At 42.0% G+C, this 17772-nt stretch overlaps 1 protein-coding gene across 6 annotated transcripts in view; it reads left to right on the plus strand.

The window, feature by feature from the left end:
* The window catches only part of CCDC80 (coiled-coil domain containing 80), a 37493-nt gene that overhangs the window by 6883 nt on the left and 12838 nt on the right, over positions 1 to 17772 (plus strand). For all 6 annotated transcript variants that reach the window (XM_032629748.1, XM_032629750.1, XM_032629747.1 and 3 more), the window contains one exon: positions 7757 to 7913. In XM_032629748.1, the coding sequence (XP_032485639.1) occupies positions 7757 to 7913 (157 nt within the window). The remainder of the gene's footprint in view (positions 1 to 7756; positions 7914 to 17772) is intronic.

Genomic DNA, 17772 nt, shown 5'->3' on the forward strand with positions numbered 1-17772 from the left:
TGGAATGCACTGGCCGTGGTCACAATTTAGGACAAGCGTTTCTCTCTGCATGAGCTTAAAAACCAGAAGCATGTGCATGGGTAAATGGCAGGTGTCCTCCTTTCCCCCCTAATTAGGTATATATCAGCAGTTGGAAGACTCAAAGGGGAAAGTAGAGCAGCCTGGGTGGGGAGTGGTTATGACGGGAGTGGGGAAGGGTCCTTGCTGGTCTGCCCTCACGAATATACTTTTAAAACCAGCTGGCTAAAATCTTCTCCCCTAAAGGCTGCCTCCCCCACTGCTTTGCCACCGTCCAAAGAATGATACCAGAACCTAGTCAGACCCAAGAGGGCTTTGGATGGGAATAAGCACCATCTTAAACGTACAGGCATTCTCATCAGTGTAGAGAAAGGCTCTTCTTCTCTCAATGTCTCCTTGCCCCTATTTTAGTGCCCTTCCAAGAAGGGCACTAAAAAGGGGCTAGGGGCCCTTTTTTGCCCCTGGCTTCCTAATGTTACATTTTACTCCAGGCTGCCTGGGAGGAAAAGTGCATAATGCAGTTAATTCAGAGAAAAAGATCAGCAAATGGATGTTGGGTAACCTGAGTCAGGAATAATTCTCTCAGCTAACCGGGTGGAAGGGAGCTGTCCCATGCCATTGAGGTCAGCATCTATCCTGCTGAAGACACAAGGTGACTCCATGCCCTGTGTTCCTGCCACCGTAAGGGATGGCATCTCTTAGAGGGTCTTTTAGTTTTTCCAACTAAATTTGGATTAATGATCTGAGCAAAGTGACTCTGGCGTCCATGTATCTTTAGTGGTTTCAAAAAGTTAAATGTGCGTTTGAAATACTATTCAGAGCAGAGTCCCTTGTGATATTTATCATGGGTGGGGCATATCCCCAGATTCTCTTAGCTATTTCATCCATAGTGTGTGTATCTATGTATTAGAACAAAGCCTAAGTTTTGGTTGATTCTACAGGTTCATGTGTGTGTGTGTGATGTGTGTGTGTGTCTTTTTACATATTTTTTGTATGTTGTTACCTCGTTTTTCACCAGAGCCTTAAAGTAACTATGTAAACTTAGGTTAGTAGAGGATAGGCTGACTGTTAGAGTAGTTTAACAGCTGCTTGGTTATTCCCAGAGTACACAGGTTTCCAGTCAGAACCAGAAGAATCACTGATTTCAGAGTAGAATCCTACCTAGTACAGAAACTCTGGGGGCAAAGTGCTGTCTTTGGGGTATGGGAAAGCACTGGTAGTGTGCTCTACTGCTCTCTTCCTGAGTACCTGGGACTTTGTCCAGCCTACTAAAGCATATCACCCAACCCTGGCCATTTGGCCAGCAGGGCAGACATAGTGTTCCTCGTGGTCAGGTTTTAACCAGGGGGGAAATAATCATGGGTAAAATGTCAGAATTGTAATTGTGCACCCATCTGGCAAATACTTCCACCGCCCCTAGCTTGTGAGTCAGAAGAAAGGGGTTTTCATACTATATCCCTGATATTAGTCATGCCTTTCATTTCTCTCTCTTTCTCTCCACTCCCTTAGTCAGGGATTTGAAAGCCCAGCTGGGTCTTTTCTGCTTTTAACAGTATCCCTGATCATAAATTTCTAGCAAATGAAACTCAAACGGCAGGTTCTGCTGATGTCATGTGAGGCAAAACAGAAACCAGCTGGGATTGCTCATGGCAATGTTGCTCTTTGGGGTTGGACAGAGAACTGGGATTGTTATTAGAAAGAAAATACCAACAGGAGGCATTTCAGTCCCACGTGTGCTCAGCTGATGATCAGATCAGAACTGTGTTCTCTGAAGAGCTGATGATGTCTAAAAGAAGAATGGATTAGAAAAGGCATGATAAAAGAAACACAACATAAAGTCAAAAGATGGAGAGAAAAGTGTCTTTTTCACCAGACAGAGAGGAGACCAGTGTCTCTGGGTGAAAGATTTTGCTGGTGCCATGTATCTTTTTTCCACTCATTTTTCCTGTCAAGCATGGCTGATGTTATTCAGGAAGTTTCAGTGATTCAATTAATATTCATTAAGGCTCAGCAGCCTCCAAGCTGTTCAAGTACAGCTGACAACATAGCCCTCCAACTGGCCTCAACCTAACCCAGTGTGCTCAAACTGAAATGAGGTTTGCATTCCAAGAAGTTGTGCTGGCCCTTTAGCTCACCTTCCCAGATTTTCAGTAACTTGGTGCCCAACTACAGTTAACCTACTGCTTTGCATTTATTTATATCATTCTTTAGATGTGAAAACATCACATAACTGCTACTTAACTACTTAGAGAAACACTGGCAGAGATGGTATAGGTTATGGTCAGGTGAACAGCATCCTAATGGGCTTCAAAAGGAGCTTCAGGTAGAGCCAGGTGTCCTATTCTTAGGCCAGAGGTCAAGCCTCCAAACCCTCTGCCTCTCAGCCTGTCAACTGAAAGGGGCACATCCTGCAAGGTGCTTTGCTGAGACTGTGGATTAACTTTCACAACAGTCCCACGAGGAAGGACTAATCAACTCCATTTACAGAGGAGGCAACAGAAGCTTAGACAAGCTGAGAAGTTTCCCAAGGTGTATAGCTAATACGTGACAAAGCCAGAATTAGAACTGAGGTCTGTTTGGTTTTTGAAACTGAGGGTCAAACCATGGGTGTGAGCTTATCATGGACATATGCCATAAAAAGAAGGGGAAACTGAGAAATGAACGTTAGTAATACGGATGTTTTAAAATTCATTTTCAACCTTGAATTACTCACATAAAGGGTGAGGTACACCAACTGTCAACACTTTGTGTTGAGCACCAATGTACAGTTTCTGTCTTTAATAAGCTAGTTCTTTGCACCTCAACTCACCGGCTTTCCACACAGTCAGTGGAGAACAATAGATTGAATCCCAGTTAACCTAATCCCTCAGACTGGTTGGTGTTGGTTTGGGGGTGACAACAGTGAGAATATAGGTGAGCTGTTTATCACTAAAGCACTGGAGTCCGGAGTGTAGCTGAAAAGCCGTCATGCTGTGCCCTGAGATCTTCCTACTTGTCAATGAGCAAGAGGGCTCATCACGCCAAAGTACATAGATTCAAGTTCAAGTTTAAGCATTCTTTGAAGACTGAATCTCCCGCAATTCAAGTACGTTAATACTTTTAACCTTACCTCAGAAATCTGGATATTGGGACAACAATCTACTTATTTGGTTTAATTTTAGAAAAGGATATAAAGCTCCGGTTTACTAAGGCAGACTACCAGCTGGGACGCTATTTCTCAGAATCCTGTCCTAGTATTTTGACCTTAACACAGTATTTGGAATAAGTTGAGACTTAAAATGTCTTCCCTCTGACATCTTCACATTCCTGTTTGTGCCCTTTACTTATGCAACCTGGCTTGATTATACTCTGAGGCTGCTTGTGCCAACATACCAGTTGGAACAGAAACATGAAAAAGAACAACACAATTCTAAATTCACTTTACATGCCCTGATTTATCACCACCAAACTGGAAAGAGGCCAAGTGCTAGACAATAATGTTTACTGAGAAGTTCTAGAATGCTCTTTTTAGGAAGCGGGGACTGGATACCATTTTAAACACTGTTTGAAGTAGTGCCACACTAGAAAATGAATGGGACGTAGATGTCAACACACAGGGAAAGAGTCGCTGAAATACGTTAGATGATCAGCCTCTTTTACTTTCTGTGCTGCAAACTCGAGGAGCAGATTGAACATAAGGGAGAGTGTCTTTACCAACGGTTCGTGGGCTGCATCTTGACTTTCATAACCAGGAAACCACTCCTCTGGCTGGAATGATCTGTGTAGCCAGAGGAACGTGGGCCAGAATTGTGCTTCTACTGTCTGCAGGGCAATGGTGGGGCTGGAGCTTCAGTGCCTTGAAGAATGGATCCTCTGGTTGGGGAGATATTACATAAACATGAAACAAAGAAGTAAAAGGAAATACATAAATTTCAGGTGAGCCGTGCAGGCAATAAGAACAGTAATTAAAAGGAGAAAGTGAGCATTGTGGGCTAGAAGACACTTTAAGAAGGATGCTGCATTTGAAGAATGACTCAGATTCTGATAAGATGGAAGGGTGGGGAGGACTTTCTGGGTGAGAAGGGTGACATGGGTGAAGGCAGAATGTGAGTGAATTATTCAGAGGCAGCATACATCTATGATGCTGTGGTGCACGCAGGCTGTATATATATTATACATAATATATATACTAATGTATATGCTTGATTCTCACTACTTTATGAGCTCATAGGGAAGTTGTTCCACAGTAAAGATGAGAAAACTAAGGTTCAGAATGTTAAGTGGCCTTGTTGAGGTTACAGAGTAGCCAGGGGTTGAACTAGGACTAAAATGCAGGCCTTCCAATTTTGACTGCAATCACCCTTTCTCTGTGCTACTCTGCACAGATTCCTCTCATTTCACAATTTAGGCCAGTCTGGCTACAGGGTGAAGAGGTCACGTAAGGGAGGAATAGGAGGAAAGTTAGCTAGGGAAAGCCGGAGGCCAGGTTGTGGAGGGCTGGAAGCTAGGAAATGAGTCATGCTAAATGAATGTCACCTCACGGGTGGGTTAAGGCTTCCTTGGGCAAAGGGCCTGAGGTGAAAGTAAACATCAGAGCCCTTTATTTATTTAAGTACAGCTCCCACTGGGTATCCAGGGCCTAAGGCTACTGTATTCAGAGATACATGGGAGAAGCTGCCAGGCAGGGGAGAATGAGGTTCTATTTGATTACATATTCTCTGAAATTCTCAATTATGCACAAGGGGGAGAAAAAGACCAAAGGGGGCTTTGAGGACTCTTAAAATCCTGTCATATCATGGTCTGTCCATGTACTGTAAGGGTCCATGAATGGAATGGAGTCTATGTATGGATTTGAAGTTACAGAGGCAGGTAATTATCAGTCATCTAGCATATATTCTAAATATGGGCCTATCCTTCTTTTAGCACAGGGAATCCAGACTCATTACCAGTAAATCTTACCTTCGTTTTTTTTACTCTTTTGTGTTCTCACTTAAACATTCATTTTATTTATTTTAATATAGTGTATCTGTGAACAAAAAAAAGCCAGAAAGAAAAACCTAAAACATACCAACAAAACAAAACTCCTGGATGTGGGCTACCATGAAAACCTAAAGAATTATTTTCAAATGTCATGTAGCTAATTAAAAAACTAACAAAAACGAAAATACCATCACTATATCTTTTTATAGCCACCTTAAATCTTTTTTAAGACTAAGTATGAATCAACAAATAAATAAGGGGAAATTTTATTATTTTCCTCTTGGGAAGTTATTTTTCTAAAACAAGCATTTCCTACTCGCCCTGTCCATCTGAAGAGGTATATAAATACAAAATCAAAAATAGATGAAATCGGGGCTTCCCTGGTGGCACAGTGGTTGAGAATCTGCCTGTTAATGCAGGGGACACGGGTTCGAGCCCTGGTCTGGGAAGATCCCACATGCCGCGGAGCAACTAGGCCCGTGAGCCACAACTACTGAGCCTGCATGTCTGGAGCCTGTGCTCCTCAGCAAGAGAGGCCACGATAGTAAGAGGCCCACGCACCGTGATGAAGAGTGGCCCTCGCTTGCCACAACTAGAAAAAGCCCTCGCACAGAAACAAAGACCCAGCACAGCCATAAATAAATAAATAAATAAATTTAAAGTAGCTAAAACCATTTACATTCCCACCAGCAGTGTATGAACTTCCAGTTTCTCTGCATATTAAAAAAAAATAGATGAAATCATGTCTATTTAAGATAAATAACAATCTGAGAAAAACAAAACAAAACAAAACTTCATTCTGGATAAACTTTGTTAATGTTCCACTCAAAAGCTATTGAACTCATTTTTTTTTTTTTTTTTTTTTTTTTTTTTTTTGCGGTACGCGGGCCTCTCACCGCTGCAGCCTCTCCTGCTGCGGAGCACAGGCTCCGGACGCACAGGCTCAGCGGCCACGGCTCACGGGCCTAGCCGCTCCGCGGCACGTGGGATCCTCCTGGACCGGGGCAGGCGGACTCTCAACCACTGCGCCACCAGGGAAGCCCTGAACTCATTTTGATTTCCATGAAGCATAGTATCTTCTCAAGCACAGAGAATTCTTAGAAGGGAAAGCCTGCAGGCAGCAATAAACACATCTCTGACAGAGCAAAATAAACAGCAGGATGAGCTGGGAGCAGATTTGTTACCATTTTGATAAAGTATTCGATAAAGAGGTTAACAACATGGTGACTTTCCCTCTGCAAAATGCCAAGCTAATAGCCACAAACTTCAGAAATATTTTATAAGGTTAGATGGGTAAGTAGAAAAGTGGTTGACGAATTTGAATTGGTCAAATGAAAGAAACCGTATAGACGGTGGTCCAGTGGTTAGGACTCCATGCTTTCACTGCCAGTTCAATCCTGGCCTCTGAACTAATGATGAGCCTGCAAAGGGTGAGTAGACAGTGTTTACTGCAGACATCAGCCTAGTGAGCTAATGGGGTTAGAGAGGTCAACAAAGACCTGGTCATCATCAGCATAAAACTTCATGTCCTTCCACTTCCAGGGTGAACAGCACATGCCTACACACTCATGGATTGTGGTACACAGTTCTGGTTTCTGCTCAGGAAGAACCTGGTAAAATTGGAGAAAGCTCGGGAAAAGGCAGCAAAAACAATCACCAGAGTCAAAAGGCTTTTATTTGGGGCTCGATTAAAACACTGAGGCAGTCTTAGGGAGAGGGTTCAAGAGGAGCCCTAAAAAATAAGAGTATCCTCATTTTATCCAAAATAATGAAATATGTTTTCCCAGATAGCTGGTGACTAAATCATCTCTTTCTATTGCTGTATCTTCTCTTTCCCCAGAAAAAGTCAAGAGTTTCAAAGTGAGTGTGAGAGACACAGGGGCTAGGTGAAAAATACAGTTTTGAATTGGAGAGAAGGCTGAACTGAAAGAGTAAAACCCATCCTGTTCGAGGACTCCAACATCAGACATCCACCACGAGCTCTATGCAGGCCCAGTGTGACAATGACTATATTCTGTGACAATACTGGACCAAAAGGCTGTCCTAAAAATTCTCTGCAAGGTTGCCCCATAAAAATTCTAAGCCGTCGAATGTTCCATAGTGCCTAAGGCCTGTCTATGAAACTCAACACCGTGAGACATGAAATAATAGTGGTAACCACTGAATTCATGAATGTCTGAGCAGCCAATTAAGATAATGAAGATCAAAATAGAGGAAGAAATGGGAATTCCCTGGCGGTCCAGTGGTTAGGACTCTGTGCTTCCACTGCAGGGGGCACGGGTTTAATCCCTGGTTGGCGAACTAAGATCCCGCATGCCGTGGGTGGTGCAGCAAAAAAAAAAAAAAAAAAAAGAGAGAGAGAGAGAGAATACAGTCATTTAAAAAATAAATAAATAAAACATAAAACAAGAGAGATAGCATTTATTGAACAATTGTTGCATGCCAAGTATCATGTAATGCTTACATCAGCCTTGCGAAAGAAGCATTCCTGTGCAGAGTTCACAAATGAGAAAACCAAGACATGTGGAGACTGGTAATGAAGGCAGACAATAGTGGAAATGAATAGAAAACTCTAAGCTGTCTGGAGTCATTAAAAAAAGGCCTTTCCAAATGGTCTCTTTTGGCCTTAATTATACTATCTATTCAACAAAACAATTTAGTTTCTTCATTTAGGTGTCAGTCACTACCAACCCTCTATTCCAAATCATCCCTTTGGCTTTTGCCTCTGTGTGAAACTATCACCGTGAGTCACTATTTTCTTGCTTTCACCCTCCTCCAGCTAATCACTGCTCCCAAGGCTGAGAACAGTATGTATGTGCAGCAGCGAGATGAGTATCTGGAAAGTTTCTGCAAGATGGCCACCAGGAAAGTCTCCGTGATCACCATCTTTGGCCCTGTCAACAACAGCACCATGAAAATCGACCACTTCCAGCTAGGTTCTCTGAAACACTTTATTATATTATTGCTTTTCTCTCAGCTAAGGTGGGGCACACCTTATGGGAGAGGTCGGTGGGGAATCAAAAGGAAAATTCAGGTTTCAAGAGGGCTCTTTTCTTGTGGTAACAAAGGTCAGTCTGCCTAATTACTGATATGTAGCCATTCTGAATGGTTCTGGTTTAAGTTTTGGGCACTTTAAAATGAAAAATATGCAAACACTGTATGGTTTGAAAGTCAGTAAGATGGAGGAAAAGGGCAGAAGTAATAACAGTGTGTCGGGGGCAGCCAGAGAGGTATCCTGACACTTTCTTCTGGATCCTGAGTCTTCTTTTTTTTTTTTTTTCTTGCGGTACGCGGGCCTCTCACTGTTGTGGCCTCTCCCGTTGTGGAGCACAGGCTCCGGACGCACGGGCTCAGCGGCCATGGCTCACGGGCCCAGCCGCTCCGCGGCACGTGGGATCTTCCCGGACCGGGGCACGAGCCCGTGTCCCCTGCACCCGCAGGTGGACTCTCAACCACTGCGCCACCAGGGAAGCCCCTGAGTCTTCTTGCCTGTGAGCAGCACCATCTGATATTCCTGTAGCCTTTGTGCTGCAGGCGACTCCCTCACAGATGGGGTTCCTGCAGACCCTTGGGGGTCCTTGACTCTGGCCAGGCTTGGGGGGAATGAGCCGGGGCTGAGAGAAGCTGTGAAGCTAAATGAAAAATCACTGGAAATACAGACTGAATGGCGCCCACGTCCTTTTGGAAAGCAGAGGGATTTGGCTAATGTAGAGTTTTCACAATTTTTCATATTAATGATGCGTGTGAGGCGTACAGCTCAGCGTTAGGCAGCTAAGGTCTAACTCACTGCGTTCTCATGGGAACATGGCAAGGCTTACTGTGAGTAGTTATGCCTCGTGGTCAGAAGCCCCACCTCTAACCCACCCAGTTTCTTTTATAACTATTACATCTCTAGAGCTTTATTTTTTTTAAAAAAACGTTTTTTCTTACATGATTTCTCTACTTTTGTTTATTGTTGTTTCAACTATAATGAAAATCCTTCTTCTTGTACCATTTGCGTATCCTACATATTTTCCATAAAATATATTTCATCTGAAAGCATACAAAACATACTTTTTCCATTAGTCAACTTTTTTTTTTCTGGCTGCACCGCGGCATGTGGGATCTTAGTTCCCTGACCGGGGATCAAACCCGCGCCCCCTGCAGTGGAAGTGCAGAGTCTTAACCACTGGACCACCAGGGAAGTCCCTCCATTAGTTAACATTTAACTTCATTACATGTAACGTTACCTCACATATTTTTCTGTCATGTGATCTTGGTATCATTGAACACGTATCAGTCATAATTATGTCATGATAATGTCAACTTGATTTTAATATAGTCTAGCTTTCTAAATCATATTTTTTGTTGTCGTAAAAACACTCAGCATGAGGTCTATCCTCTTAACTAATTTTTAAGTGCACAATACAGTATTGTTTAGTATACATAGGTACAGTGTTGGCCAGCAGGTCTCCCAAATTTTTTTGGGTTTGAAGTTTCAGTTATGCATTCTCTATTTTTATTAGCTCACTTTTCCCTGGGATAGTTCTAAAGGAAAATAAATAGCATCCTTTCCAATGTCCTCTCATAAATCATTGTGGATCAGTGATTGGTTTGTGGACATTTATCTCTGTGCTGTATGTATGTCTGGGAGGGAGAACAAAAAGAGAGAGAGAGAGAGAGAGTGTGTGTCCTTACCAACAATAACAATAATCATACAAACAAAAGACACAGAAGAAGTTCTAGAGTTAAATAAAGAGGTTCAAATCCACGGTCACAATGTATTTGTTGTGTGACTTTGGGCAAGCTATTTCCTAAGTCTCAGCTTAGAACGTAGTTATATACATTTCACAGGTGATGGTGAGGATTTAATAAGAAGTTATATGTAATTACCTGTCACATAATAAGTACTACTATTGTGGTCATCACCACCATTTGATCTGGCAGGCATCTGGAGATCAATGCGCTGTCACAGGGACTAGAGCACGTATAATTGAAAAATACTTGTAATTGCTTTCTGCTAATTACACAGCGTTGACAGGGAACCCTCACAACTGCTTCTCAGGGTCAGGCTGCATTACTACTCTTGGTGACAAAACTGAAGCCCAAGAGGGACTTCCCTAATGGTCCTGTGGCTAAGACTCCGCGCTCCCAATGCAGGGGGCCCGGGTTCGATCCCTGGTCAGGGAACTAGATCTTGCATGCATGCCGCAACTAATGCTCCCACATGCCGCAACAAAGATCCCATGTGCTGCAACTAAGGCCCGGTACAGCCAAAATAAATAAACTAATATTAAAAGAAAAAAATTTTTCAATGGTGTATTAAAAAAAAAAAACTGAAGCCCAAGAGACTAATACTACAAAGCCACATATTCTGTGGTTAACTGGGAGTCAACCGTTGGCTTCCTGGATTTTCAAATAGTAGCATGAGCCAGTGAGCTTGGTTATAATCCAGATGTCTAGAGAGGAAGTAGGTATTCAATCCAGTACAGAAACATGCTGGCTGGTGATGAAAGCCTTCCTCCACCAGGTGTTCCCAGTGTCAAATATGTTATGCACCAACTCACACAAAGAATTGTCATTCCTTACTTCAGAGAAGTTTGGAAAAATCATTATATCTTCCACCTCAACCTCTACATGGTCCTAACTGTTACAAGCATTTGGTGCTGCCTTGGCAAAATGTTAACATTAATCCTGCTGTCTTTTAGACATCTGGATTGAATATGAACTGTAGAGGACTGAGATTTTCTTTTCTGCCTTATTGGAAATCAGGTATTGTGATTTGGGTGTTTGCCACTTACTGAATGGCAGCTTGGACATGATTTGGGGGCCTTTTATTTTGTTCCTTATCTAATTCCTGGAAGGCCTTTCTCTCCTTGTGTCATGTCCCAGGTTACCCTTATGGGAAAGGCTGTAGTACTTTCAGCCAAGACTGGGAGTCAGCCATGGGAAAACAGGAGTTGGCATATGCCATGGTCTCAGTGAACCAATCTCCAGCCTTGACCGATTTTCAGCTGGAAATCTATCAGATGGCCTTACTTTCCTCAAAATAAATCAGGCACTCTCTACTCTTCCAGTCTTTTACTGGTCCTTAAAAGCAGAGGCCCACATCCAACTACAGTGTGGGCTGTACTCATCAGCTGGCCTGTCTTGCTAAATGTATTTGAGTTATAGATGATGGACCTACAAACACCAGGAAACTTACTTTAAGGTTTCAGTCATTATTCGTTCTTGAGCAAATTCCAATGCAGAATAAGCCCATCTGGTTTTGCCAGCCCAGAGTATATTATACGTGATGGTTTAGAATGACCTAACACAAAAAGAAAATAAAAATTAAAAAAAAAAAAAAACCCAAAACCAAAAGACGAAAAATAGAATGACCTGACACATAAAGGCATTCTTAATTGTTAGAGATATTTAAAGTATCAATCTAAGATAGGAATATTGGTGTCTATGTTAAGTGTATGAATTATAGACAAAGTTTGTCAGGTGGGAAGCAGTTCCTAGCTAAAGGCATTTATTGCAGAATGAAAAGAGAAGTGAGGAAAGCACAGCAGACATGTATATATATATATATATATATATTTATGTGCTTAGCAAAATGTAGAGATGAAAAATATTTTGACACTGGTATTGATCACCAAATTTTAAGAGTTAGAACACAGGACATTTTTATGGGCAAAGGCAGTTTTTGATAGTTTCTTTTTTTTTTTCGGTACGCGGGCCTCTCACTGCTGTGGCCTCTCCCATTGCGGAGCACAGGCTCAGCGGCCATGGCTCACTGGCCCAGCCGCTCCGTGGCACGTGGGATCCTCCCGGACCGGGGCACGAACCTGTGTCCCCTGCATCGGCAGGCGGACTCTCAACCACTGCGCCACCAGGGAAGCCCTGATAGTTTCTTTTGAAAGAAGAAAAAAAGGGAGGTGGAAGAGTTTATGGAAGTGTAATGTGGCAACAAGGAGAGACAGTGTTGATTCCTTATTCATGTGAGTAGAGAATTCCTAGGTGAATCTCTAACACAGATTTCCTAAGTGAGACTGATAGAATACATTTCAGCCTAAAATACTCGACCTTCGATCCTGTTGAAGAGAATTGTTCTTTATGAACAGCCTCACGACCATCAGGATCCATAACAATGCAGAAATGCGGCTTTCCCACAGGAGCACCTGAAAAATTGACCCTTTGCCCCAATTCCTCCTTTCTTCAGTGGTCACTATGCCCGGCAGCTGCCTTCTCTAGAACCTGCCACCCGGTGCCGGGAGACAAGGCTGGGTGAGTGATCAGATTTCCAGACACTGCCTGTGGTCTCGCTCTCTGTTTATTCAGTCTTTGATTATCTATCACTCCGTGCCCTAGAGGCTGGAGAGGCTGCCCCCTCACTTGTCCAGTCATCCCATTCAACAGCAAGTGTACCAGTGTCAAGATCAACCCCTGCAAGCAAGGGGTGAAAAACACCTGATAAGTCAAGTGCATAAAACAAGTGCTTGAAGAATGTGGTAGAGGAATAAGCTCTTCCAATTGCAGTCATCACAGTACTGTATGTATCACAGAATTTTGAAAAGCGGGTGGATTTAAAGGAGGGGCCTTGAAACTGAGTAGATTTTTTTTGATAGATGATGACTCTATCATAGGTGCTTTTTGTTTTTATTCTTTTTTTTAAACAAATGATACATTTTTTTGGATTCCAAAGTCAGAGCTACATAAAAAGGCATACACAGACAAGTCTTACACCCGTTCCTTATTCCTTTACCTTATTACTCTCTGCCCCCATAGGAATATTTATGATTCCTTGTTTATCCGTTTAATGCTTGTTTGTGCAAACACAAATAAATATAAATACCTATATTCCTCTTCTCTCTCTCTCTCTTTTTTTTTTTTAACAGGAAACTGTTTTATTACCTTGGCTAGGAAAGACCTTTTTTTTTTTTTAAATTGAAGTATAGTTGATTTACAAAGTTGTGTTAGTTCCAGGTATACAACAAAGTGAATATATATATATTCTTTTTCAGATTCTTTTCCATTATAGGTTATTACAAGATATTGAATATAGTTCCCTGTGCTACAAAGTAATTTCTTTTTGTTTTCCCCTTCTATTGTATACAAACTGTAGTATACCGCATGGACTACTTTGCGTTTTGCTTCTTTCATTTAAATATATTTCCTGGAGATCTTTTCTTATGAGTACATAGAGATCTTTCTCATTCTTTATTAAGCCATTGTGAGATTCTACCACAGTCTCTTTAACCATTCCCCTTGATGGACATTTGGATTGCTTTCAGTATATTGTTTTTATAAACAATTTCAGAATTAACCCGTACACATGTCACTCTATGTATGTGGGTATATCTTTACAATAGATTCTGAGATGTAAGATTGTTGGGCCAAACAGAAAGTGTATCTAGTTTTGGTAGATATCACCAAATTTCTTTCCATACAAGTTGTATCATATTGCAGTCCCACCAGAAATGTGTAAGAACGTCTATTTCCCCAAACCTCTTCAATAGACTGTGCGATCAAACTTGTGAATGTTTTTAAGGAATGCAGTGTGTGAAAAATGGTATCTTAGTGTGATATAGTGTTAGGTTGCATTTCTCTTTTTATGAGTATGATCGAAGATATTTTCATATGTTTCAGGAACATTTATGCTTTGTTTTTAGTGTCCTTTGCTTATTTTTCTATTGTGTTGTTGGTCTTTTTAATCTCAGTTTATAGGCGTTCTTTATAAAACAGAAGGAAAATTCAGACTCCCTGGTCTTCTCTCCACTCCAAGATGCTGACCCAGTTTGGGGATGGGGTCCAGAAATCTGTTTTTAAAATGTTGCTCAAGGGATTCTGATTTGCAGATAAGTTTGATCTAGAGCAGAAGGTTGGGTGTAGGATAGAAGGGAAGAGAGGGCTAGAAATATAGATTGGCACCCGATTTTAAAGGATTTCAAATACCAGGACAAAGAATTCAAACTTTATTTGGTAAACCATGTGAAGTCACTAAAGATTTCTAAATATATTTTTCAAATAAATTTTAAATAACTTTTAAGGTTTAGTAGTCAGTCTGTAGGACAGAAAAGCACCTGGCAGGACACATTCTTCATAGACAAGACAAATTGGCAAATTGGTCTTTCTAGACAATTGAGACAATTGATTAAGGCAAAGGAATAGTGCCCCCCAGGGAGCATGAACCAGATTAGATCTGGATTCAAGGATTGTAATTTTTAACATGCACTCCAGGTTCATGATGAAGGTAGAGAGTGACTCATAATTTGAAAAACTGCAAGAGGAAATTGGGAACTTCTGAAGCAATAGGGGAGCTGAAGTGGTCCCAGGACATAGGAGGAATGGCCTGAATTTAGGGATGAAGAGAAAGAGGAGAAACCATGGATGTCACAGAGATGCAGCAGTCACAGAGGGAGGCTTCAGACACAATGCCTGGCACACAGTTGGTGTTTAATAAGTTGTAATTGGAGCTGAATTTTTCTGCAGTGTCATTGCTGTCTATAGTCAGACATGGAAGAACGAATACATGAAGAAACTTACTACTACCTGAAGACCACTGACCACTGACTGACTTTTGGAGTTGGAGTTCTGAAAGGGTGGGAAACTAGGCAGGTGTTTCTCTTCTAGAGCCAGTACTCATCAGCACACAGCAGAGTTCATCCTCCCCGCCGTCCCTCCTCAAAAATCTTAGGTCCAGGGGCTTCCTTGGTGGTGCAGTGGTTGAGAGTCCACCTGCCGATGCAGGGGACACAGGTTCATGCCCCAGTCCGGGAGGATCCCACGTGCCGCGGAGTGGCTGGTCCAGTGAGCCATGGCCACTGAGCCTGCGCGCCTGGAGCCTGTGCTCTGCAATGGGAGAGGCCACAGTAGTGAGAGGCCTGTGTACCGCAAAAAAAAAAATCTTAGGTGCAGGGGCAGGTTGTGTGGAATGACCAAATCCTACCAAATGGGCTTGGATCTGTGAATCATTTTAGGTGGATCAGGACCATATGGACAATTTATAGGATGTGTTCTAAAGAATGTTTGCTTTAAGCCCTGCCACCCTTGAGGAGGACTAGAGATCTTTGGCAGAACTTGGATAAATTTAATAAGAAGCTGTCAAATTGATGTTGCTTTTCCAGACTGAAGAGAACCTCTTGTTCACCCAGCCCTGATTTAGACAGAATGCAGAGCGTAACAGAGACCTGTGTCAGGAGTAGGCATCTGGAGACAGGAACTGGCCTCACACTTACCCTCCTCAGAATTCAGCCAGAGGTAGACTCTGTCTTGCTCTAGAGCTGTCCCCATCCCAGATGGATCCAGTGTTCATCAGGCCTTTCATTGTTTTTCTTTGGCAGATTCTCTCAGCACAAACAGTGCTTCGGGATGTATCTTTCTGTAGGCTGGGAGTGCAAAATGTTCTGTTTATCATTTTTAGTTTGATCAAATCATTTCAGAAAATATTCTAGTTGAAGGGAGAATCCAGACCATGAAATTGGTTTTTTTTTTTCCCCCTCCATATCTTAGTAGAATAAAATTTGGTTTAAATCTTGTTCTTGGGTCATCTCTATCCTTGAGTGTGGTGCATTTTGTGAAAGTAGAGAGAGGACTGGATGGGAGTGAGGTCATGTTACCTGAGTCCTAACCTGCAGTCTGTTATTAACTAGCAATGTGAACTTGAGCAGATTGCTCCCTTCATGGTGTCTGTGATAGGTTGGTTCTCTGGGAAACAGACTCAGATTTGCATGCAAGAGGTTAATGGGGAGTATTCTCAGGAATAATGCCTATGAGGGGTGAGGGATGCAAAGTGACAGAGAGAGAATTTGAATGCAATTGGCCCTTCAGCGTTGTTCACTTTGAGGCAAGGGGGTAGCTGTTATATCTACTGCCTCCCCCCCTGCAGCAACCACTGAGTGTGGGCTGTCTCTTTGTAAGGGTGTGATTTGGGGAAAGGCAGCACTTTTCTAAGGAGAGCAGTTTTCAGAGGGTTTCAGCTGCTAACATTCACAGCAGCTTTAGTCCTGAAGGTAGGATCTGGCCAGCACTGCAGAGTATCCACTGCAGTCCTGGGTTTCATCTTCAGTAATGTGACTGGGTTGGGCCAGATAATGTCTGTAGCAGTTATCTATTGCCACAATAAGGCTATGTAATAAAGACCCACACACCTCAGTGGCATACGACATTAAACTTTCATTGAGTCACAAGCCTGAAAGGTTCAGCTTTGGCTTGCCCATGTGTTTGCAGTCAGCTGCCTGTTGGTTAGGTGGTTCTGCTGATCTTGGCTGGGCTTGCACACATGTTAGGGGTCAACTGGCTGTCAGTTGATCTGGGATAGCCCTGGCTGGGGTGAGACGAGAGTAACTTGTCTTGACTTATCCTCTACAAGGCTATTATGGACGTAGTCTCATGGTAATGGCAGAAGCAGCAGGAATCCCAAATGTGCAGGCCCATTTCTAGCCTCCATTTGTATCACTTATGTGAACACTGGCTAACCCTGACTGAAGCAAGTTATATAGATGAGCTCAGAATCAAGAGGTAGGACAGTTCAACCCATCCACCATAACAGGCAGCTACAGCTACTGGGCAAAGTGTAAGTATAGGGAAGGGTGGAGAATTGGGACCATTTTTTTATTTTTTTTTTGCAGTGCGCGGGCCTCTCACTGTTGTGGCCTCTCCCGTTGTGGAGCACAGGCTCCGGACGCGCAGGCTCAGTGGCCATGGCTCACGGGCCTAGCCTCTCCGCAGTATGTGGGATCTTCCCGGACCAGGGCACGAACCCATGTCCCCTGCATCGGCAGGCGGACTCTCAACTACTGTGCCACCAGGGAAGCCCTGGGACCATTTTCGAAATCCACTACAGTCTCCAGTTTCCTTTCATCTCAGCCATTCAATGGTTTTTGTGACTTTATCTGTTAGGTAGATGTAAATGTTCTAATTGTGATTCTACTTAGGAGCTTGAACTCTGTTCAAGTTACTTGTCTCTGAATTCAGCATCCAGCACAGAATCAGCTTAGGACACTGGCAGCAAATATTTTGTTTAATGAACAAAAGCAAAAATGAATGTATGTTACGGATTAAAAATAGCAATTCCTAGGTTCAAGATAAAATCTGGTTTGTAAAGTCTTAGAATCAGAACATTAGTTGTTGAGGACATTTACAAATCAGTTTTTTTAAGATTTCCTTCATTATTATTATCGTTATTAATCACAAAGTAAAATATGCTCCTTGTTAAAATTTAAATAATATAGACTTACATGGAGTAAACAGTGAAATTTTCTACCTCACCTCTTCCCACTCCCCAGAGGCAACCATTTTTATCAGCTGTATGTCCTTCTGGACGTTTTCCTATGCATATTCCCATATGGATGTATTATGTTTTCTTTTGCTTTATTTCCTTTTAAGAATAACATCATACTATGTACTTTATTCTGCAAGTTGCTGTTTTTATTCAGTGAGCTATACTAAACAAAAACCAACACCATGAACCTAACAATTCTTTTAAATTAATTTATATTTTATTAATGATAGCATTCTCTCCCCTCTCATTATGATCTGCTTGGGAGAATGAAGCTTTTTGTTTATATACTTTCAACTTATATACTTTCAATCCTAATCAAATAAACCAAAGTAATACTTAAATTGTAATTGTCCCCTTTATATCAATAAAAGAGTAATAGTCTGTGGTACTCAGCTGTGTAACCTCTGTATCTGCAAAATTGTGTTTTTTCTACTGTAGTACTATTCATTGGGTAGCAGTATTGATAATAACTGATAGATTCCCTTCTGTAATAGATCTGTTATCATATATTTGCTAACTTTAACTTTTGCACATTTTTTTTTAAATAC

The sequence above is a fragment of the Phocoena sinus genome, chromosome 4 (assembly GCF_008692025.1).
Source record: "Phocoena sinus isolate mPhoSin1 chromosome 4, mPhoSin1.pri, whole genome shotgun sequence".
Lineage (NCBI taxonomy): Eukaryota > Metazoa > Chordata > Mammalia > Artiodactyla > Phocoenidae > Phocoena > Phocoena sinus.